General features: G+C 53.6%; 9 protein-coding genes across 9 annotated transcripts; 8 read left to right on the top strand and 1 right to left on the bottom strand.

Moving 5' to 3' along the window:
• Positions 1-812: 812 nt before the first annotated feature.
• Positions 813-1,319, top strand: GCG54_00005801 (uncharacterized protein; the record flags this gene model as incomplete). The annotated part of the gene is made up of 1 exon (XM_045405817.1): positions 813-1,319. One exon carries the CDS (start codon positions 813-815, stop codon positions 1,317-1,319), a length of 507 nt encoding a protein of 168 aa, XP_045264215.1.
• Positions 1,320-1,927: 608 nt separating this feature from the next.
• GCG54_00005802 (uncharacterized protein) lies at positions 1,928-3,406 on the top strand (the record flags this gene model as incomplete). Its single annotated transcript, XM_045405818.1, has 1 exon — positions 1,928-3,406. One exon carries the CDS (start codon positions 1,928-1,930, stop codon positions 3,404-3,406), a length of 1,479 nt encoding a protein of 492 aa, XP_045264216.1.
• Positions 3,407-3,793: 387 nt separating this feature from the next.
• On the top strand, positions 3,794-6,329 carry GCG54_00005803 (uncharacterized protein; the record flags this gene model as incomplete). The annotated part of the gene is made up of 3 exons (XM_045405819.1): positions 3,794-3,892; positions 3,948-5,115; positions 5,164-6,329. 3 exons carry the CDS (start codon positions 3,794-3,796, stop codon positions 6,327-6,329), a joined length of 2,433 nt encoding a protein of 810 aa, XP_045264217.1.
• A 364-nt stretch (positions 6,330-6,693) lies between these two features.
• GCG54_00005804 (uncharacterized protein) lies at positions 6,694-7,683 on the bottom strand (the record flags this gene model as incomplete). Its single annotated transcript, XM_045405820.1, has 1 exon — positions 6,694-7,683. The coding sequence occupies one exon, from the start codon at positions 7,681-7,683 to the stop codon at positions 6,694-6,696; it is 990 nt and encodes a 329-aa protein (XP_045264218.1).
• Positions 7,684-8,417: 734 nt separating this feature from the next.
• GCG54_00005805 (uncharacterized protein) lies at positions 8,418-9,410 on the top strand (the record flags this gene model as incomplete). Its single annotated transcript, XM_045405821.1, has 1 exon — positions 8,418-9,410. One exon carries the CDS (start codon positions 8,418-8,420, stop codon positions 9,408-9,410), a length of 993 nt encoding a protein of 330 aa, XP_045264219.1.
• Positions 9,411-10,446: 1,036 nt separating this feature from the next.
• GCG54_00005806 (uncharacterized protein) lies at positions 10,447-11,192 on the top strand (the record flags this gene model as incomplete). Its single annotated transcript, XM_045405822.1, has 3 exons — positions 10,447-10,896; positions 10,941-11,089; positions 11,138-11,192. 3 exons carry the CDS (start codon positions 10,447-10,449, stop codon positions 11,190-11,192), a joined length of 654 nt encoding a protein of 217 aa, XP_045264220.1.
• Positions 11,193-11,860: 668 nt separating this feature from the next.
• On the top strand, positions 11,861-13,411 carry GCG54_00005807 (26S proteasome regulatory subunit 6A; the record flags this gene model as incomplete). Its single annotated transcript, XM_045405823.1, has 4 exons — positions 11,861-12,177; positions 12,235-12,650; positions 12,703-13,337; positions 13,391-13,411. The coding sequence occupies 4 exons, from the start codon at positions 11,861-11,863 to the stop codon at positions 13,409-13,411; spliced, it is 1,389 nt and encodes a 462-aa protein (XP_045264221.1).
• Positions 13,412-17,494: 4,083 nt separating this feature from the next.
• Positions 17,495-17,847, top strand: GCG54_00005808 (Trihydrophobin; the record flags this gene model as incomplete). The annotated part of the gene is made up of 2 exons (XM_045405824.1): positions 17,495-17,740; positions 17,800-17,847. The coding sequence occupies 2 exons, from the start codon at positions 17,495-17,497 to the stop codon at positions 17,845-17,847; spliced, it is 294 nt and encodes a 97-aa protein (XP_045264222.1).
• A 1,968-nt stretch (positions 17,848-19,815) lies between these two features.
• Positions 19,816-21,723, top strand: GCG54_00005809 (Stress response protein ish1; the record flags this gene model as incomplete). Its single annotated transcript, XM_045405825.1, has 6 exons — positions 19,816-19,891; positions 19,957-20,319; positions 20,372-20,494; positions 20,547-20,605; positions 20,661-20,841; positions 20,897-21,723. The coding sequence occupies 6 exons, from the start codon at positions 19,816-19,818 to the stop codon at positions 21,721-21,723; spliced, it is 1,629 nt and encodes a 542-aa protein (XP_045264223.1).
• Positions 21,724-21,770: the final 47 nt, after the last annotated feature.

The raw sequence follows: 21,770 nt of genomic DNA on the forward strand, positions 1-21,770 counted from the left end.
TGAAATACAGTTCTTGATGGACTTCACCGACGTTTGCGCATATTTGAACCTTTGCACTTCGACGAACCGTCTTTTCTGTCCTGAAATGAGTTTGGCTCAAGCCAACACATGGGTTCTCCTTTCTTCCTCATATGCACGGTGCTTTAGAAAGCTCCAGGTATCTGAACGAAGAATGGGACAGAGTGTCGGAGGACCAGACCGTGAAGATTGGATATTCGGAAGACTACAGTTGATTGTTCCCATGAAACCGTCTTATGCTCTTCGCCACTCCAACGCTGCAGATTTCTAGGATCGGGATTTGAGAATGAGGCTTTGCAATTCATCTCGGGGCTGTAGGCTAGAGGCAACAATGACTTTGATTCTGAGATCTTGGCCAGTCAAACACATACGATTTCCATATGCTTTGATATCTTCTGACAATACGGACCGTAAGACTAATGTTCTATGAGCAAAAGCACTCTTCACGAGATGCAATAGGGCAGTTCAATTGATTCTTTTGCTCTTGGACCACCTTCATTGTGTCCAGACAGAAACCATAGTGCATGATGCAGCCTGTTCTTTGAACTTGTAGATCTTCATTTTCATTGTCCTGGGGACGACAACAAGAAGCCTATTCAACTGCTTGGTCTTCTACAGAACCAAATAATTATATTGATTCAAATTTGAAATTCATTCTCGAGCTTGCATATATGAACCAGTTTGCCTTCGTCTTCTTTCAAGTCTCAGAAGCAAGACATTTCCAACTGAGTCAATTGGAGCAACGCATACCATCAACATAACCCAACACACACTCTTCACAACCAACCAACACGATGTCAGACACTTTCGAGAACATGCAGGGTGGCGCCGGATACCATGCCCGTTGCATGCAATGGATGGAGGATAGCAAGCCATCTGATGCTCCCGTCGACTTTTCGAACTCCTATCCCAATAAGTCAAACATCAATAATCGCAGCAACACCATTGGATCTCCAGACATCTATGAGCACTTGGCGGTTGGAAACCCTGGAGTTGCTCGAGTTGGATCCTTTGGGGGCGGTCGTGTGAAGCAGCTAGTAGCCGGCTACGAGGCCCGTTCTCGCCGGACCGAAGAACTGGCCGAGGAGGCCGCACGCCGCAAGCAAGAGACTACTAAAGCTTTGCAATCGGCCGCTGCTACTAATATTTTGGATGAAGACGGTGGCTTCAAGGGTGCGAACCAGGCCGCAGGTACACCATCAGAGGCAATTTGCAAAGAGAAGGTCTCAGACTTGGAGGACCATAACGGCGAGTTGGAAGATAGCTGGTATCAAGTCAACAAGGGATCAGATCTGGACTAGGCAAGCAACTTCCCCTTCATCTAGGAGTCTTCAGGTCAGTTCTACTAGGTTTGAAGCTTTTTGGGCCCTTGCCTTCCTTTGTTCTTTCAGTCTTTGAAAGCCTGAATTCTTCAACTCTTGATATGGCCTTCGTTGAATAGACGTCATTAGAACTAAAACTGCACATATTGAAATTTCGTCGCATATCATATCTCTCTGTCGGCACGTCTCTTGCAAAACTTCTACTGTTTGACACTGGAAACTGGCAAGTTTGTGATGGAGTTGGTTTCAATACGAGGGGACAATTTGGCTGGGCAGGCCATTGTCCATGGACCTTTGTTATGACGTTGGAGCTTTGGCCAGATATCACAGAGACCAAACCTCGGGTGCGTCATGAAAGAACGGCTACCGAGTATTGTTCGTATTCATTGGCATTGTATGAAGCCAGTTATGATATGTTTGGAGAGATCCAGTCGCCTATATATGAAGCCACATCGTTCAAGCAGGACTTAAATGGCCGAGCCGTTGTTTTCTTATTTCTTCAATGCAACACCAGATTCCGACGATTAGCATCATAATCCTAACCCAGAGTATTCGATAACCAGCAATTTGCTCGAACAATAACCAGAATGACCGATAATAGCGGCAATTCTTTCTTCTTCCCGAATCCTCCTTCTGAGAAACGTCAAGGGCTCGACGACAAAGACGAAAACCGGCGAGATTATCGTGAGACGTCTTCATCATCTGCCTTGGATGATAGTCATGACTGGTCATTTCTGGGTGATCCTGATAATTCTTTTGAACTAATTTCGGAGAGAGATGCGGATTCATCACCCTCATTACGTTCCCTCAGAAGCGTCCGAAGCCTTGGAAGCCTCGAACTTTCACCTCCACTGGCCCTATCAGACTGGGGCTCAGATGATGAAGCCAGCAGCAGCGGAAGCGAGGACTCACTGCGAAGCAGCCGTTCCGCCCCAGACCTAAGAGAACTGCAACAACTTCCACCCGTTCCAAAACTGGACTATAGCAAGCATGGTCCTGCTCTGGAGTGGTTTATGTCCCAAACTTTCCTGGATGACAGCTGGAAAACACCTCCAGATTTCACCACTGAAGTCGTAGATAAGCGTGCCCGAGCCCCTTTTCCGAATTTTGCGTTTGGAGGATCGACGAGGAATCATCGACATGATGCGTATTACAACATCCTGCTTCGTCGTCGAAAGATAACAGAGCGTTACAAGGATCGCGAGCTTCGGGAATTGGGTAATGCACCAGATTGTAACTGGCGCTGGTGTGGTTTCCCCAACTGCGAAGCGTCGACATGCCGGTACACCATCAAGTTCGATGACGGCTTTGGCATTTTCGCCCAGGAGATCCTACGCTATAATGACAAGGACTCCAGAAAAGATGTATTAAGGGCGCTCTTGTCCGACTTTGAGAGTATAGCTAAAGATATGGGAGCTGGACTTCATGATCTTGTGGCATTCGCAATTTCCCCGCCGATCCTCTGCGCCATGGCTAGTTGTGTTCCAACGTTCTTGAACAACGACGGCAAAAGACAGGGGATCTTCATATCCGCTCGGGATATAGAAACAGCAGAAATCAACTTCGAGGAGACTAGAGCCTCCATGTCAACGAATAGTAGAGAAGAGCAAGCTCGAGTACACAAGAGAATTTGGGCCAACGAAAGCCGCGCGATGCCGAAGACTGCCCCTGATTTGGTGCTTGAGTACTTCATGCGAGCCGAAGCATGGCGTAAACGACAAGCTGAAAGGGGCTACCCGTGGAACTGGGCGACCATAGTTTCAGCTAGCACCTTCAAGATTATACTCGGCACGCTGAGACGTCAGTTCGAGCACGGTCATCTGACTCTGAGTGATGGGTCTCAAAAAGGGGTTGTAGAAAAGACATGGAGGCAATGGCTTGAGACATATCGACCTTGGAACGATCGGAGTGTGGCAATTCTGGCAGAATTGGAAGCCGAGGGTACAGCGAAACGAGAAGAGACTGACCAGACAGAGCACACCCATGAAGGGGTCGGCCAGGGTAAGGATTGGTGGTGGCCTAGTCGGCCAAGAGCTGCTGGCGTTGATTTGACGAGGAGTCACTGATTTTCAGAGCTCAAAGGTAAAGAATTTGTTTGTATTTCATCGAAGTTTCTGTCGAGTTGCTGCCTCAGCTGCGTGTCCCATTGTGATCCACCCGAACTCAGGATGAAGAGTGAGAAAGGCAGGAACGAACGAGGGCTCCTTCCTACTACCTCACAACAGGTGAATGAGTTTCTCTGTCATTTTCACACAACCACAGGAAAAAATCTCTTCGTCTTCTTTTCGCATTCTTTCGTCTCTGCACAAAACAACGGCAATTATCCTTGGTCGGGTTGATCGCACCCTGCGTCTCTCGACCATCCCATTGCTCGCGTCCTCTCCGAAGTATTTCTCAACATCTCCGTCCTCGCCATCTTTTTGCTATTTTCTCCTGTCCAGAAAACCATCGAGATGGCTTCCGGCGGTCTTTATCCGACCCCCACGCCCTCCTGGTTCACTTTGGCCGACCGCCATCACCTCGAGCGCGTCCTCGATGTGTCAGGCTACTCTGTACGTCTTCCACTACATTTATAGGCTTCTGACTAATAGCTGTCTTCGTTTTCAGCGCAAGGAAAATAAAACGGCAGACACTCTCGATGAAGAAGCTCGGCGAAATCTCATTGAGATCGACTACCACCTTTTCCAGGATGGTCTCCCTGACTATTTCGACCGCTCAAAGCGCTACGATCGGCAGCCTGGAGACCCGCTCGATCGCATGTTTGCTGCGCTTCCCACGCCGGCCGATGACGAAAAGGTCATCTCTCCGGACGTAAAGCTCGAGAAGGGTATCGCTGACTACAACCGCCGATTTGTACTCGCCCTTTGGCCTTACGCGAACTCCTCACTGCAGCGTGTCGTCCAGCTTTCGAGCGACCCCAACGCCCATGATTACTGGTGGCTGACGCGGTTTGCGTTCTCTCTCCACGAACGGTCTGATCTCTCCATCCGTTGCACCTTCAGTCAGCTTCTCGGTCAACTCGCTGTCTCTGGCACTATTCCAGTCAGCCCGGCCCCCGTCGCCGCCGATGAACTCTCCGTACCTGGCGCCTATCCTGCATCTTCTTCTTCGAACGATGCAACCGAACTACCCAGAAAGCAAGCCTGGCTTCGATACACTCGATTCATCTACCAAGGACGACATGACGAGGATTCTGACAACCGTTTACATCAAGTAGCTGCGAGCACCAAGTTGAATGATCTTCATGAGCTTCTTGATGTGAACAAGTGCGCTTTCTGTCACGTCCGCTGTGCCAATTCACCCAACAGGTTGCGGCACTGCTCAGGCTGCCACGTCGAGGCATTCCGCTACATGAGGCGCGCCTATTGTTCGGAGAAGTGTCAGAAGGCAGATTGGTCAAACAACCACTATTACGCTTGCCAGAAGCGAAAGCACTTCCTCCGCGCCGTCGACATGTTACGTGCCGTGGCTCAAAAGTTCCAGAGCTTTACCTATTCCGAGCTTTTCACTGATGCGGCAGTGACAATGAATCTAGACGGAAGAGGAGACATGCCCGCGACCGAAGACCTGGCTGACAAGATGACTATGAAGAACTCTCGCACCGTTTTCTCGTCAACAGTCGCAGCTTGCGGGCCCTGGCTTGGTCGAGAAGGTTTGGACTGGAAGGCATGTCTGAAAACAGCGGACCCGGACGTCAAGAGGAAGCTTTTAGCGTGGGACGCTACCGACAACATCTACTATCACCTTCAGGGTTTGATATACCTCATCCTTGCGCGTAAGTGATCTTTATCCTCATTTCCAACTGTCACAATATGCTGATCAGCGGTAGCACACTGTGATGCGATTGTCGAGATGACCGTCCTCAGTCGCAATGCTGAATGGATTGCATCCACTGCCGGCGATATATCGCGCGAAACCAACGAGTTCCAGACCTCAAAAGGCAAAGATCCTATGTTCTGGCCTCGCCCAATCCTCAGCTGCCACATCAGAGGCGTCTCAACGGAAGAAGGCGTGTACGTGATTGACCTTCTTGGTTCCAAAGTTGGCCATGATCACATTGTGCTCCCATACGATGCTTACGTCAAATCTCGTCATGTGTCGTGCCTGGCCTCGGTGCCCCTTTACCCTATCGAGAGATGGGTTCCTCACCCTTATCCTATCAAACAGAAGGGCCTCGTCGTCACTCGCGACGGTATTTCAGAGGCTCTTCGGTCGTCGATTATGAGATACTTCGCCCAGCATTGGGCGGACATGAAGGGACCCGGGCACCTGGCCAAGTTGAAGAACGAGCCGTACGAAGTCTATCTCCAGCACTTTCTGACATTGACAGATAAGATTCTGGAGGACGCTACCGCCAAGAGTCGTGCTGCCGGCCACTGCCAACGATACCTCTACCACGACCCCAACCCATACTCGCACGAGTACACGATCGGCATGACATGGAGAGAGGCCGAGGTTGCCCTCTACAAGAACATATGGATGAAAGCTAGTGCACACAAGACCATCATGGGCACCATTAGCGAGCAGAACAAAAGACTGCCGGCCGGCTCGGAGACACGCCGCCTTGTCCTTATGTGGATCGACCGGTTGGTGAAGCACCGCCAGAAGCATCCATTTGATGCCGCAGACATCCTCGGATCGAAGCTGTCCAAGCATTACAACCTCGCTGGAGACTTCGGTCTTGAAGAGACACGCGCGATCGAGTCTTCTTTCCTTCAGTGGAGCGGTATTCCGAAGCGTGAGGTTGAACGATTTTTCACCTTCTGCGAAAAGATGCTCGGTGGCAACAAATTGGACGGCCCCATCACGCCTGAGTTGTTCCGCACTCTGACGACCCCCAATGGAGCAATGGACTTCATGAAGAACATGACCCAGGACGAAGCTCAGATGTTCCTTGGTATCGGTCACTTGATGATGAGCACAAATGCATCTGAGACCATTGAACACCTGCAGGCAAAGCTCCACGGCCTGAACATTGCTAAGAAGTGAAGCCTCAGTATTCTTTCAGAAGAGAGCTCTATTGGTTAGGGGATTTGATGCCGGAAACTTAGGGCAAGTCGACATCTGTATTTAGGTAGTTTGACGAGCATTAGGCCTTGCGTGAGCTGTATTTTCTTTATCATACCAACTGTTCTCTGCTCCTATCAGGCCGTTGTCCCTATAATCTCCGTCCTGTCTATTCCCTGTCGTCTCTACTCCCTGTCGTCTCTACTGTCCCTGTCGTCTCTACTGTCCCTGTCGTCTCTACTGTCCCTGTCGTCTCTACTGTCCCTGTCGTCTCTACTGTCCCTGTCGTCTTTATCGTCCCTATTACATGATGTGATAGATGTCAAGTACTTCGAAGAGTCTACCCTCACTGCCAATTCTGGCCTAACCTCTCTATACCAGCTTTATAAAAGATGGCTTCTTCACATGCCTCTCGTGTCGGCTCCACCAAGTTGATGCCTATCCTAATGCTTACAAGGTTCTTCTTGAAAAGGCGGCAATTCATCTCGTCGATCTTTGTTTCAAGTAGGTCTCTCAATGCCTCGTTGTGATTTCCGGCAAATCTCCGATCTAATAGAGCGCTGTCATTGCGGAGTCGCTTGGCTAACTCTCCCCAGGATGCGGTCCAGTGGAGTGCCGTGTATTCATTGAAGTCCCGATCAGACTTTCCTGTATTCTCTCGGACGATGGAGACTAATGACTCAAAGGCAGTTGCGCCATCGAATCCGTCTAGCTCGCCACATAGATCGGCAATTCCTTTCGCAATCTCTGTGACTGGTGCTGCTGGCTTTGGTCGGAGAATGTTTTCGCCATAACGCGTAATATCCTGAAGACTGTGCGATGTCTGCCACGTCCAGAGCTGGCGCTCTTCCTCATCTATAGCCTGAATCATTTCTCCCCAGGTCATGCCTTTGCGACGCAAGTGCTCGCATCGGAAGAACTCGCTGACTTTCTCAACAGCACCGTATTTTTGGAAGGTGGCTGTGAGATCTTTTCGGCGGCAGCCGAGATATTTTAGTAGGTAATGCTCTCGAAGGATCTGCTTTAACTCGATAATCAAGTCAAAATATCGAGCCTCGTCTCTGAAGGCTTCTTCTAACTTTCTCTTGTGTGTGGCGGTCCTCTTTAGACACTCGCTGGTTAGCCTCTTTTCTTTCTTGCGTGCCCATTCGATTCCTTCTGCTGACGCGGCAAGAAGGGTTGAGGCAAATCGTTCGCTGTGGTGGGTGATCCATCGGCCGCGAATTCGGAGATTTTTATCAGCGAATTTCAAGTTATCCAGAAAATAATCAGTAGCGTGACCGAAATAGCGTTCGTTGACAGCCATGTTCGTTCTTGTTGTGGTGGTGGTAGTCATGTTGGTTACTTTTGAAATGGTGGAGATTAAGTAGCACAAAGATGTCTTTAGTTTGAAATGTGTGCGATGATTGACAAAATCTGGGCAAAGTCTTTCAAGACATGGCGTCAACTTCTGAGTCTTTAAGTAGGTTTCCTAGAGTCAACGAAAAAAGCTTTCCGAGCCATAATGGTACATGGCACCAATATGGCCGCAACCTTTCTATAAACAGCCCCCATGTCTCTTTTTCAGTGACTGAAGAACAACTCAACGTGGAGTTCAGTTTGATTTCTGCAACTTGAACATGGATTATGAGACTTCAACCCTTCACGATGGAGGCGGCAGCCATCCGAAGACGCGGCCCCACACGGCCGGACCAATGCCGGACCACCTAGAAGATGCCGAGCGACCGTGTAGCTGGTCTCATATTTCAGTGATGGTCATCTTTATTCTTCAATTTCCCCCATTTCGTTCGACTCTTTTCAGAAGCCTTTGCTCTCCGCTGGGGTCAGTGAATACATCATCGGGTTGACGAGTAGTCAAAGGGGTGTGGCTGATTGGCCAATCAAATCAACCTCGATAATGGTGCACGGACCACCAGAAATTTGTCCGATCGAAGTTGAAGCTCGAAAGCTTCGTCGACTTTTTCCATCACCAGCATATCCAGCGGCAGGACAGACACTTCCTGCTCACCAGACACGTATGATGCCCCCCAAAATCTCACCGTGATCCATTGACTGACTCTATGTTGCAGAATGCCGCCTCGGTTACCAACACAGGCCGCCCGCGCCCTGCGCAGGCTGGCGACCCCCTCCACCCCGATCGCGCGATATCTCAGCACCACAACTCCCTACCTCGCGGCCCCCTCAGCAGCAGGCCCCGGCAGCTCCTTTTCTCGTATGCCGGCCGACTACGTCCCCGCGACAAAGCCTCCCTCCGCCCGCCCGCCCGAGACCCGCAAGTCGCAGCTCATCCGAACCTACACCTCCCTCCTCCGCACGACGCCCCTCATCCTCTTCTTCCAGCACAGCAACCTGACGGCAGACGAGTGGTCCGCCGTCCGTCGCGAGCTCAACAACGCCCTCGACGCAGCCACGCCCGAAGGCTCCCCGGTGCTGGGCCGCGACGTCCACCTGCAGGTCCTGCGCACGCGCATGTTTAACGTCGCGCTGAAGCTGGCCGAGTTCTACGACCCCGAGGTCGCCAAGGCGAACCCCAACACGCCGCAGGGACGCAAGGGTCCGCTGGTGCACGATCTGAGCATGGCGGCGTACGAGGCGATGAAGAGCTTTGAGGTGCCGGAGGACTCTGCCTACGCGCAGATCTCGCCTTTGCTGTGCGGACCGACGGCGGCGCTCGTGTTCCCCGCCGTGTCGCCTGCGCACCTGGCTGCTGCGCTGAGGATTCTCTCGCCCAGCCCGCCCAAGTTCCCGGCGCCGACGAGGAAGAAGAACCCGAGTTACTACGACCCGCTGGTGCAGAACGGTCTGCAGAAGCTGCTGCTCGTCGGTGGACGTGTTGAGGGTGACGTGTTTGACGTGGAGGGCGTCAAGTGGGTTGGTGGCATCGAGGGTGGCCTGGATGGCTTGAGGGCACAGCTTGTGTACATTCTCCAGAGCGCTGGTCTGGGTCTTACGAATGCTTTGGAGGCTGGTAGCAAGAGCCTGTGGCTGACGCTGGAGGGACGGAAAACGATGTTGGAGGAGGAGGGCAAGCCGGCTGAGGCTGAAGAGAAGAAGACTGAGTAGATGGGAGGGAGTGTATGATATTCCTGTAAAAGTCTGTATTATCAGGAGACGACGGATCTCTACTATAGAGTTTATTATGACATTCTGCTGGTACGCAGGTGACTTTAGAGCTACGACGTGCCAGCATGAATTGTTGGGCCGGCGGCTCTCAAGTTGTCGTCTATGGAAGCTCGGTTTCCTGATACAAATGGCCTATCGATTCTGTGTCTACCTATGGCAGTACTTAACTATAATGACGGCAACGACAAGACGATGGCAGCGGTAGTAATCACAAAGAACCTACAAGCAATGTGGTCGCTGTCACAGCGTACTAGGGACTGCTATTTACCAGGTTACCAAAGCACTGTTTTTCGTTCCCTTCCACGCAAAGCATTGAAATGTATTCTATTAAATCCACATGAGAGGGGGCATTTCAAGCGAAGACAAGGATCAGCCTTCCAAGGAAGGCGCCCGTCTCAGGAGAATGTTGCCTGGTTTGCTGTGAAGAAACAAGCCTAAACGCAGACACATGTAGCTGGTTGACAGGAGTTTTAAACAGATGAACTATGTTAGCTTGACATGTGTTTAGGCCTGGGCCATCGTCAAAGATGGATGTGCGTCAGTGACAGACTGACAGTTGGAAGGGATGCTCCAATTTGAGTGGTGGGTGCGGGGTGCAAGCCACTAACATGACCGCTGCAGGTGACCTGCATGAACGCGCCGTCGGACCGAAAAAGACCCCTAATTAAGCTTGAGGCGCAAGCTCCAGCGGGAAAAGGGTTGCGAAGGTGCCTCGAGTCCAGCGTAGTGTACCTGACGCCATGCCATTGCGCGTTTCTGAGCTCTCGAAATCGGCCAGCTGACGTACCTCTCGATTCGTACTGTCTCCACGCATTCCTCGACAACATATCACCATCAACACCACCACCCCGCAAACCCGACTTGCTTTGATTGTCGCACCCTCGACGTCCGTTCCTTCACGACGAGCCGATTCTTAAAGTAAACATCAAGCGCAGTCCCGCTCTGACGAGAAGCACTCCGGAGGCCGAGCATCACCATGGACTTCGCTCCGTACCAATCCTCCCCGCCAGAGCGCGAAAGAGCTCTCTCCCCGCCGCTCGCATCGCCGCGCGCCTCCGCCGACTTCCGACGGCCGTTCTCGCCCTACAACCAGCCCTCGCCGCCTCCTCTGCAGCACCCGCAGCCCCAGCGTGGATGGCAACCGAGCCTGCCTGGATCATATCCCTCGGCGGACGCACATCGGGAGGGCGTGAGCGAGTTTGACACGAGCTTGGGGATCCGGTTGGACTACGAGGCGGCTTTGGCGTACCTGGCCTTCCCGCCACTTGGTGCCATCCTGTTGTTGATTGGGGAGCGAAACAGCGACTATGTGAGGTACGTGGAATGGGACACGGCGGAGGCATCTCGAGGTCCTGAGCACGGAGCCGCGAAGGATGTCAACATGGCCGACCCCGCGATGGCTCTCAGTGGGCATGGGTGGCAGATGGTGTACAAGTTTCTGACAGGGGGCACAGGTTCCATGCGTGGCAGTCAGCGCTGCTCTTCACGGCAGTCATGATCTTCCATTTGGTCTTCCTCTCATGGTCCGCATTTCTCAGCTGGCTCTTCTTCATCGGGGATGTCTTCATGATGATCTGGCTGGCGCTGAAGGCATACCAAGATGCGGATACGCTGGATAGGTATGTTCATGAACATCCCAAACAGGGACGTGCGCTTACAAGTCGCAGGTTCGAGGTCCCCATCATCGGGGCGTTGGCCAGCCGTATTCTGGACGACGAATGATTTAATGACGGAGTGTCCTGTTGTAAGATGGCAGCTATGCGGTGTAATGACTGGTTGTATGCATTTGTGCGCATCATATACCCTTTTAATCGGTGGAAGATGGAAGAGCGTCCACGGGTGCGATATCTGGTCTGGAGCTTGGCCCTGCGTCAAATGGGGCTGGGATTTCGTTAGATGCGATAGCGAGCGACAATTTCTTATGTCGATTAGTTGGGCGAATTTTCAGAAACAAAATAGAGATCAAAACATTCCATGAGACTAAAGAGGCGTAGCTCGTTCTTGATTTCACCTCGTGTTGCTTGCTATTGATCCGGCACAGTAAGTGGTACAGTGTAGAAACGGCTAGTGCACAGTAGCCGGATCCGGTCGGACTTTCCTCCTAGCGCTTTGCGGCCTGGTCACTCCGGCTGAACGCACAGGGCAGCTCTAGGCCAGGCTGATTACGCGACTGTTGCTTGCCTTGAGAGAGTAAGGTAGCTCGAGCCTCACGACTGCAGCTCGGAAGCTGTCCCTTTCAGACTCAACAAAACACCTACCTCACGACGAACAACGGCATTTCCCCCACCATCGCCATCACACCTGACGCATTGACGATAGACACGGCGATTGTTCTCTCCTTGACGATAATTTAGCACTTTTAATTCCGTCCGCCCGCACACCCCGCCACCATGTCGACCCTCGAGGATCTTGAGGATCTCGATCGTCAGGATCAGAACGAGAAGAAGAGAGATGATGGCGACAAGGACAAGGACAAGAAGAAGCCCACAGGCGAAGGCGATGCCGACATGAAGGATGCCGAGGAGGACGAAGAAGACATCTTGGACGACGAGATCCTGAATCTCAGCACCCAGGACATCCAGACCCGCAAACGCCTGCTTGAGAACGACTCCAGAATCATGCGCAGCGAACTGCAACGGTTGACGCACGAGAAGGCTACCATGGGGGAGAAGATCAAGGAGAACCTCGACAAGATTGCCAACAACCGGTATGCCCCTCCATCCAGCTTGTGATGACGAAATGACTGACTTGCATGCTCCACCAGCCAATTACCCTACCTCGTTGGTAACGTCGTCGAACTCCTCGATCTCGACCCGACCGCCGAATCATCTGAGGAGGGCGCCAACATCGATTTGGATGCCACCCGCGTCGGCAAGTCGGCAGTCATCAAGACCTCCACTAGGCAAACCATATTCCTGCCGTTGATCGGTCTGGTCGACCCTACGACCTTGAAGCCCGGCGACCTGATTGGAGTCAACAAGGACTCCTACCTTATTCTCGACACTCTGCCTGCCGAATATGACAGCAGAGTCAAGGCTATGGAGGTTGACGAGAAGCCCACGGAGAAGTACACCGACGTTGGTGGTCTGGACAAGCAGATCGAGGAGCTCGTCGAGGCTATTGTCTGGCCCATGAAGGAGGCTGAGCGCTTCAAGAAGATTGGCATCAAGGCGCCGAAGGGTACGTTGTGGTGGCGCTATTTCCTTGGACAAGACAATACTGACTTCACCAGGTGCTCTGATGTACGGCCCTCCAGGTACGGGAAAGACGCTTCTCGCCAGAGCTTGCGCAGCGCAGACCGATGCCACCTTCCTCAAGCTCGCCGGTCCCCAACTTGTGCAAATGTTTATTGGTGACGGAGCTAAGCTGGTACGAGACTGCTTTGCTCTCGCCAAGGAAAAGGCCCCCGCCATCATCTTCATCGACGAGTTGGATGCCGTCGGTACGAAGCGTTTCGACAGCGAGAAGAGCGGTGACAGAGAAGTACAGCGCACTATGTTGGAGCTTCTCAACCAGCTGGACGGTTTTGCGTCAGACGACCGCATCAAGGTCCTGGCCGCCACGAACAGAGTCGACGTTTTGGACCCCGCCCTGCTCCGTTCAGGTCGTCTCGACCGAAAGATCGAGTTCCCCCTGCCGAACGAGGAGGCCCGCGCGCAGATTCTCAAGATCCATTCCCGCAAGATGAAGGTTGACCCCGCTGTCAACTGGGGTGAATTGGCTCGCAGCACAGACGAGTTCGGAGGTGCCATGCTTAAGGCTGTCTGTGTGGAGGCTGGTATGATTGCCCTGCGTATGGGCAAGAACAAGATTAGCCACGAGCACTACGTGGACGCCATTGCCGAGGTGCAGGCCAAGAAGAAGGATGTAAGTGTTATAGCGAGCCATTTGATTCCGCGTGTACTGACTTGCACCTGCAGACGGTCAACTTCTACGCTTAATCCATCCAAGTGTTGGATGCCGCTGGGTATCTGGGTTTATTGCTTCTGGCGGGATTGGGGCATAGAGGATTCGAACGCGATAGACAACATTGTACGATTACCACGGACACTCAAGCGGCCCTATAGGAATGGAAGGCAGGGTTGGCGAGCCAGTATGATCCGGATCGTGATGCCGTGATGTTGTTTGCAGTGCATCTCGGCGTACTGCCCAATGAGCAGTGAGGCCTCTCGCCAAGTGGCGGGTATGTTGGGCACTATTCCCGTCTCAATACTACGAAGCAGATGGAAGAGTGCCTCGGATTGCTGTCGTAAAGCTCAAAGATCACCAGAAGATACGCGTGTCAGCAAGAACGCGCTTGTGCTATATGGGCCAGATCGACGAAACGCCAGGAACATCGCGGAGTTGCCGCTCCTCGAGGTTACCGCAAGGCGAGACCTTGTCGAGCTGATGACGATCGCATGCGAGAGGCTCGAAGGGTTTGGTAGTGGCATGGTGTCGATGGCTGCACAGATTGCCTTCTCACTCCGTAATACCTTGGTAGCCGTACGCTCTCACTGCTTCATTTCGCCTTGATACTACGCCGTTACGTACATGTCGGTCTGTTTGGGTACAGGCAACCACTACAGTCAAGGCTCCAGCATTAAGCAGCCAATCGAAATGGCCAATGGCTGGCCAAGTGGTTTAATGCCTTTTGCGAGGTGTAACGCGTGGCGCTATCCCGCTCGCCGCCATCCGTACTCGAAGCGCTTGCCGGCGGCGCAAATGAGACGACGTCGACGGTTGACCTTGTTTTGGACGGGCGATCGTTGCTGCATCTGGGGTCGCTTCCAGGGCGATCGAGAGGACAGGGGGCCTCAAGATGGCAGTCATGCCCTAGCGCCTCAAGTGTGGCTTTTCTCCTATTTTCCTTTGCAAGATGGATCTCGGTTCGCTCATTTGGGAGCTTGGCTGCCTCTGCTGTGGATGAGTCGGTGACGATGGAATTGCGGTGCAGAGGTGATGAGAGGAGTGATTGGGGTGACATCGCGGGAGGCAAAATGTGCAAGCCCATGCAGCAAGGCGAATCAACCACCCCGGCCTCTCCGGCTCTGGGAATTTGGTGCAGGCGGCAGGTTTCTCTGGAGGCGGTAATGCAGCGTCCCAAAAAGTTGTGAGTTGCGAGTTTTCTCTTTGGGTTGTGTGGTATTGTCCCGTCGTTGGGGGACGTCGTTGCGGCTTCAAGTGAGCGGTACCGACGGTTCGGACCAGGCTATGACGTGATTGCAGCGGTGCACGCCTACGCCCCTCTTCGGCGATTTTCCAATATGAAGGCTGTAAGAAGCTTACTTGACGGCGTGTATTACAACCTTCTAAGTTTCTGCGACGGCGTCGGATGGGGAGCATGTCACGGTAAGCCCTACGAACTGAGACATTTTGCGGCCCCCGATCTGAGAACGGCCCCATTTGCCGAGCTGCGGCGGCGGCGTTGTACATGTGTCCCCCGAGTTTCTCGTGCCGGATCGAAGGAAGGATGGTGCATGGTGATGAGGTTGTGTAATTTCCTGCCCCTGGAGCCGATCGCCGCGATCATGCATGTTCCCAGCAGAGCTGAAGTCGTCTGAAAAATTCACATCTCGCTGTTCATCGCATTCTTTTCCTGCGGGTTTGTTTCTATTCTTATCAACGCACGTTGTTGATGATGGCGATGTTGGGATGCATTAGACTATGTAAAAGGCGAAGATGTGCTGCTTGGTGCATTACAGCTGGTCAAGGACCTGCTCGCCGTGGGGACCTAAACCATCGTGGCGTCGCCGATCGGGGAGGGAACTGAGCCACTCAGCCACGGGCGTCACGGCGTAGACACGAGGAGATCGTCGACCGTTGGGAGAAAGAAAGTCTTTTGGAGGTAGGGACTCGGTGTGATGACGCCGGCCACCTCCTCCGCTTCCAGAACATCAAGGATGGGGTCGGCAGGGTAGTGTGTGTGTGTTGTGTGGTGTGTGGTTGTGGTGGTGCGTTGGGTGGGCGCCGGCAGTTAAGACGCAGGGGAGAGGCGCATATACCCCCGCTTCCGCGTTCTCGACCGTCGTCAGAGGACGCCCAACGATATATCCAGGCCTTGGTCTGTGGTTTGCTTTGCTCTTGGGCCTGAAGAAAGTTTGGTACGCTAGTTTGGGTCGGGGTGTGGTTCGATACCGGTTTGTCTCCCCAGTGTTGTGAAAATCATATCATGTCTAATTCCCTTTTGCAGAGTTGTTGTTTGGCTCCTCTCGTCGCGGCACGTTGCCGTGTTGCTGGTATCCGCAAACATTTCTTTCGCCTTCGGCCCCGGATTTCTCGTCCGATTGTTGCATTTTCAACAACGAGGAGAAGGGGAAGGGGTGGGATTACCCGGCTGAGTGGGAGGGATAGAGTGCTTGCATTCGAATTACCCGACGCCTTGCCACTGCAACACACTGCAAAGACGATCACATTTCCCTCGAAAGCGGTTCGGTTATTGTATGCTACCTTGTTTTCTTCCCCTTGGGACTTCGGGGCACCTTCCCAAAATCCTGTTCATGCAGATTTGTATGCGGTTTGTGAGGCTCGTTTTCGTCTGGATGGGTTGACGTATGCGGTGCCCCTGAGCGTGACAGGGAGTCTCTTTCAGGACTTCCTGGCTACGCTACCTCCCAGTGAGGGTTTGATCAGCCGGCCGTTTTCCGCCATGCGAGATTTGGACAATGCGGGTTGTTTTTGTGTGAGGGAAAAGCCCATTGTCTCGGCGGTCTGGCGTCTGGTGGTTTGGCGCCGAAGCCTCCTGGGTCTCGGTTGCATCCCGTGGCTGCCACTGTCGTCAGTCTGGACCGCGAAGGTAGGTTTCTTGGTACCGATATCTTGTCACCTGTCATCCCCTCTTGTCTGAGATTCGAGGCTGTCGTCACCACCTGAGAGCGTTGCTGTGCGTGTCACGTTGCGGTTTGTCTGATGTCGCCCAAGATCGGCAGAAGGGTGTTTTCTATGGTTTTCCTTGTTTGGAGACCTTGTCTTCTGCGCCTCGTGGAGTTCAGGTCGAGTGGCCACACTTACATGCCGGAGTCGAGCATGGGGCCGGGGGCATTTCGGCAGCAGTAGTGTATACTGCATTGGTATTTTCCCTTGCGTTTGGAGACTGGGTTGCTGGTTTGTGCCTGCGTCTGGTTGCTTTGGTGCATCGTCCCAAGGCCCCATGTGGATGACCACGTCAATCCATCCTCTTCAGGGGAATCGTCCCGGAGCCGTTTGTCTTGTGTAGCCCTGTCCACCGGCGTCTGGGTACTTCACAGTAGCCCTATTTCTCCCCCTCGTCCACTTATACGCCTCGTCCAGTAAGATGAAGGCATCGAAGCCCCCTCTCATTCGGTGTGTGGGCAACGGCGACCTATGATATCAAAGAAAGCGGCTGTTCATCTGCCAAGGTCACGGCTAAGCGGCCTCCAAACTGCATGTGGCAAACTCCTCAAGGCTCCATTGGAGATTCAGGTACCGATCTGATTAGTCTCCGCGAGGGAGCTGGTGTGCTGGCATGGATGGGGTGACTTTCATCTCCATCCAACCACGGCACCCCGGTGCGTTCAGCAGACGTGAAGAGGTCTCAGCTTATCGAGAGTCAGGGATGAGGAGAAGGAGGAGAGCCCCATGAGATCGACAGAGCCGTGTTCGTCACTCCACGAGCTTCAAGAGGTGTGCTATATCCGCTTCCAGATTATGGATGCTGCGTTCTATCACGATGTCACCCCAGCCCGGGGGGGGGGGGGGGCGATGGNCGGGGGGGGGGGGGGTGCGATGGCGGCGCGAGCGCGTCCTGGTTTGCGCGCTGTGGACGATGGAGCATCGTCATCGAGAGGGAGCCCTGTGACGAAGGTCAAGACTGTGTATTATGGGCTCGTTCTGGTTATTGTGGAATGTGTATAAAAGGCAACGTCTTGTCCAGGTAAACTGTCTTGTCTATCCTCCTCTTCAGCCCATCACTAGTCTTCAACCCTCAACTCTCAACAGCCTTCAGCTTCAAGCTTCAAATCAGCCTTCGTTACCTACCAATCGTTATCCATACCACCAAACCACCTCAAACACAAACCATCACAATGCAGTTCCTCGTCGCCGTCGCCGCCCTCTTCGCCAGCGTCGCCATGTCGGCACCCCTTGAGGAGCGCCAGGCCTACGTCGCATGCTCCGGCCTCTACGGCACCGCTCAGTGCTGCGCTACTGACGTCCTCGGCGTCGCGGACCTCGACTGCGGCAACCCGCCCGAGACCGTGACTTCCGCCGACAACTTCAGCGAGGTCTGCTCTGCCATTGGACAGCGTGCTCGTTGCTGCGTCCTGCCCATCGTAAGTTCCCCTTGATGATGACAGTCTTAGCTTGAATAAGATGCTGACTATGTACACAGCTTGACCAGGGCATCCTCTGCAACACCCCCACTGGTGTCTCTGACTAAATGCAAAACATAAGAAATGGACGGAGTTATAAGCTATTCTGAGCTATCAGGCTGTACGATGTTGGACGGTGTACTTGTACAGATTCGAATATTGGGCAACAATTGAGATACCTTGGGAGGGACTACGGGCTAGGGCTTGGTGTCACGAGAGCTGGAAAATGCGCTGCTGTTATGCGGCTGTATAAAACTTGTCTAGTTGGAATAAATTTCCTTGATCGCAGTCGGAGCTACGCCGTGCATTTGGACCTGGTACCGGCCGTCCATGACCGACCATCCCGGACAAATCGAGACCCATCCGGCGGAGGAACCGTGAATCCATTCCAGCCAACGGCGCCGGAAGCTTAGCAACACCCGTCGCCGGAGGGATGAGAGACCGCGGGGACTGCAGACTTTCCGCTCCTGATGACGGAATACCGGAGAGGGAGGGCACGTCGAGCAGTGACGTTATGGACCGGTCCAGGCCCCCGTCAAGTTTGGGACGAATCCAAGGTGAGGAAATTGGGAAATTCGGTGTCGGTGGAAGCATGTGAGTCTGGTTTGTGCATCCCGACGCACAGACCGCCAGCTGGCAGCGCCTGCGCTACCCCACAATCCCGGCCCTGTCCGTCCCATCATTTCAACCAGTGGCGGTGCGTGAGTGGCTACTTCTTTTTTCTGATGGGCATGGCGTTAGCTCAGTATGACATCACCGGAGCATTTGGTCCTGGCGCCAACCATTGCGGTTGCTGTGAGACTCAGACAAACAGCTCCAAGCTACCTCCCAACTCCACGAATACCGCACAGCATCAGAATGGCACATGGTGAGGCAGATGAACACCTTTGTTGAAGCCAGCCCGTCTCCTCGGCTCAGGGGACTCACGATAACAAATAACCCGTAGACAGCATAAATGGCATCCCGTCTCTCCCCAGTTTTCCCATCAAAGTCTGGGTTTCACCACCGGGCTCAAAACTGACCTGCAACCTTAATGTCCAGCGCCATGCACGCGCCGCCGCGGGTACGTATTGGGGCGTAAGAAGGCGGTAGCCCACTGACAGGGGGGAGCTACGTCATGCTGCGAGGAGGCAAGCTTCCGGGGAGCTCTGTGAGTGGCCACAGCAGCAGCTCCCGCATCGTCTTTTCAGCAGATCATCGTGGCATGTGGCCTGTCCCGGTCGATGCCATTGCATTGAATTGACGTGATTAACCGTAAATTGGGTGCCTGCCCTGGTTCTTATCCTCTGTTTTTCAGCTGTTAGTAGCACTTCGGTACGCAGCACCTCAGTGCCACCGAGCCACAGACGGGAGAAGGGGCGGGTGCACAGAAGCTCCAGGTGCGATCAGATCGGAGAAGGAGCATACATCACATCAGACGTGGTGCTTCTTGCCTGCCACTGGACTCTCCCTTGTATGCAGAGCTCCTTCCCCGTCCCCCACATTGCACTTTGCCTCCTCTCGTCCAGCCTACACTACCTGGGTAGGTGCTCCTGAGGCAGGAGGGCATCACATTCTTTTGTACAATAGGCAGGCAGCCTCTCTGGTCTAGGCAGGTACGTATGTATGTACGTACATGCAGCACCAGCATCAGCACCACCAGCTCGAGAGCAAGACCAGCACACTGGGCCAAAAGCAGCCACAATTTCCCACAAACGCAGTGCAGTGACGTGATGGATTCCTGACGTTAGATGTGAATTGGATACCTAGGTCCCGTCATTCATGGGCCACGCCTTCCCTCCGTGCCTCCCTGTCGTCAACCCTCCACCAACCTCTACCCACGTACCCAATACCTTGCACACCTATTACGTCTCGCATCAAACAAAACAAAACCCCTCCCCCTTGGCAGCTTTCCACATTTCTCCCCTTCTGCCTCACTCTCACAATAACCTCATCTTGTGTTTCTACTCTCTACTCGGTTCTTCCAGCTTTTCATTTTCGTGATACCCCCTCCTACTGCTCCTGCTTCATTGGAAGACTGATAGCAGACCGCCACCATGCGTTTCCTCCCCGCCGTCCTCACGGCTCTGGCCGCCCAGGGCGCCGTCGCCAGCTCCTGGTTCTCCAAGGCCGGTAAGTACACATTCACATCGACACCACTGCTTCTTGTGATCACGAGACTGACTTCGAATCTGCAGCTTACAACAAGTGGCACGAGACGGAGCTCGAGCGCTGGCTCTCCGACCACGACATCCCCTACCCTACCCCCGCCGACCGCAAGGATCTCGAGAAGCTCATTGAGAACAACTGGAATGACTACGTCGTCTCTCCCTACAACTCGTGGGACGCCGACAGCCTGCAGAAGTACCTCCAGACCAAGGGCGTCGAGACCGAGAACGCCGCCAAGGCCAACAAGGACTCTCTCGTCTCCCAGGTCCAGAGCACCTGGTATGAGACTGGCGATCAGGCTCAGAATGCCTACCTCAGCGTCAAGGATTGGATCCTGGATACCTGGACCGACAGCCAGCTGAAGGCTTTCTGCGACAAGCACGACATCCCTGGTATGGGCACCCAAGTCTCTACACTGAAGAAATGACCCTGACATCATTACAGTTCCCCAGCCCCGCCAGCGTGACACCATTCTCTCCAAGGCTCGCTCCAGCTACGAGACCGTTGCTCAGAAGGCTGGCGAGACCGCCGCCTACCCCGGTAACTGGCTGTACGAGACTTGGTCTGGTAAGTTCTACAAGCTCTCGCTGCCTTTGTTGTTGCCACTAACAATACGTAGAGTCTGATTTGAAGGAGTGGCTTGACACTCACGGTTTCCCCGCTCCCCAGGTCACCAACGTAAGTAGCACAGACACATCCATTATCAAACACCATACTGACAATTTGCTTGCAGCGCGACAAGCTCATTGCCTCCGTTCGCCGCAACTCCCGCCTTGCTTACCTCAAGGCTCAGGAGCAGGCCGCCAGCGCCTCCGCATCTGCCCAGCAGGCATACGCCACTCTGACTGACATGGTCATCGACGCTTGGAGCGAATCTCAGCTCAAGGAGTTCGCTGACAAGAACGGAATTCCTGGTATGTGATCTGGTTAACCTCCTTATAAAATCTGCTTAGTCTAACCACGCCCCAGTCCCCCAAGGCACCAAGACCAACGAGCTCCGCGCTCTCATCCGCAAGAACCGCGCCGACTTCCTTAACAGCAACATCGCTGGCAAGGCCTCTAACGCTTTCGGGGCTGCGACTTCCAACGTCAACCAGGCTGCTGCTCAGGCTACTGATGGTGCTTCTCTCGCCGCTCAGGAGGCATTCAACGAGGCTGTTGGCACGTGGTCCGAGAGCCGCCTCAAGGCTTACCTCGACGCCCGTGGCATTCCCGTTCCCCAGGGCTCCAAGACTGACGAGCTCCGTGCTCTTGTCCGCAAGAACCAGCACAAGGCTGCTTCCGGCTGGTCTGCCTGGACCTTCGATGATTTCTCCGTCGAAAATCTCAAGAAGTATCTCTCTTCCAGCAGCGACGCTGCTGCCAAGAAGGCTGCTGAGAAGAAGGATGCCTCCCGTGACGAGCTCCTGAGCGCTGCTCAGTCTGCCTACAGCTCTGCTTCTTCTGCCGGCGGTACCAGCTACGCCTCCGTCACCAGCTACCTCAGTGCCGCCACCGACTCCGCCAAGTCCAGCGTCTTTGACACCTGGAGCGAGAGTGAGCTCAAGTCCTACCTTGACAGCTACGGCGTCAATGTTCCCCAGACCTCCACAGTCGATGAACTCCGTGCCTACGCCCGCAAGCAGTACACGTACTTCAAGTACGGTACCTCGACTCCCTCCGAAACTCTTCTCGCTAAGATCGAGGAGAATGCCAAGGGCGCCTGGAACTGGGTTACGAACCAGATCGGTCTTGGCGCCGACGCTGCTCAGAAGAAGGCTGGCGAGGCCAAGGAGAAGGCCAAGCAGGAGTTGTAAATGTATCTTCAACTCTTACCTATCTAACACTATCACGATGGTGAAGG

Source organism: Colletotrichum gloeosporioides, assembly GCF_011800055.1.
Source record: "Colletotrichum gloeosporioides strain Lc1 chromosome Unknown consensus_47, whole genome shotgun sequence".
Classification (NCBI taxonomy): Eukaryota; Fungi; Ascomycota; class Sordariomycetes; order Glomerellales; family Glomerellaceae; genus Colletotrichum; species Colletotrichum gloeosporioides.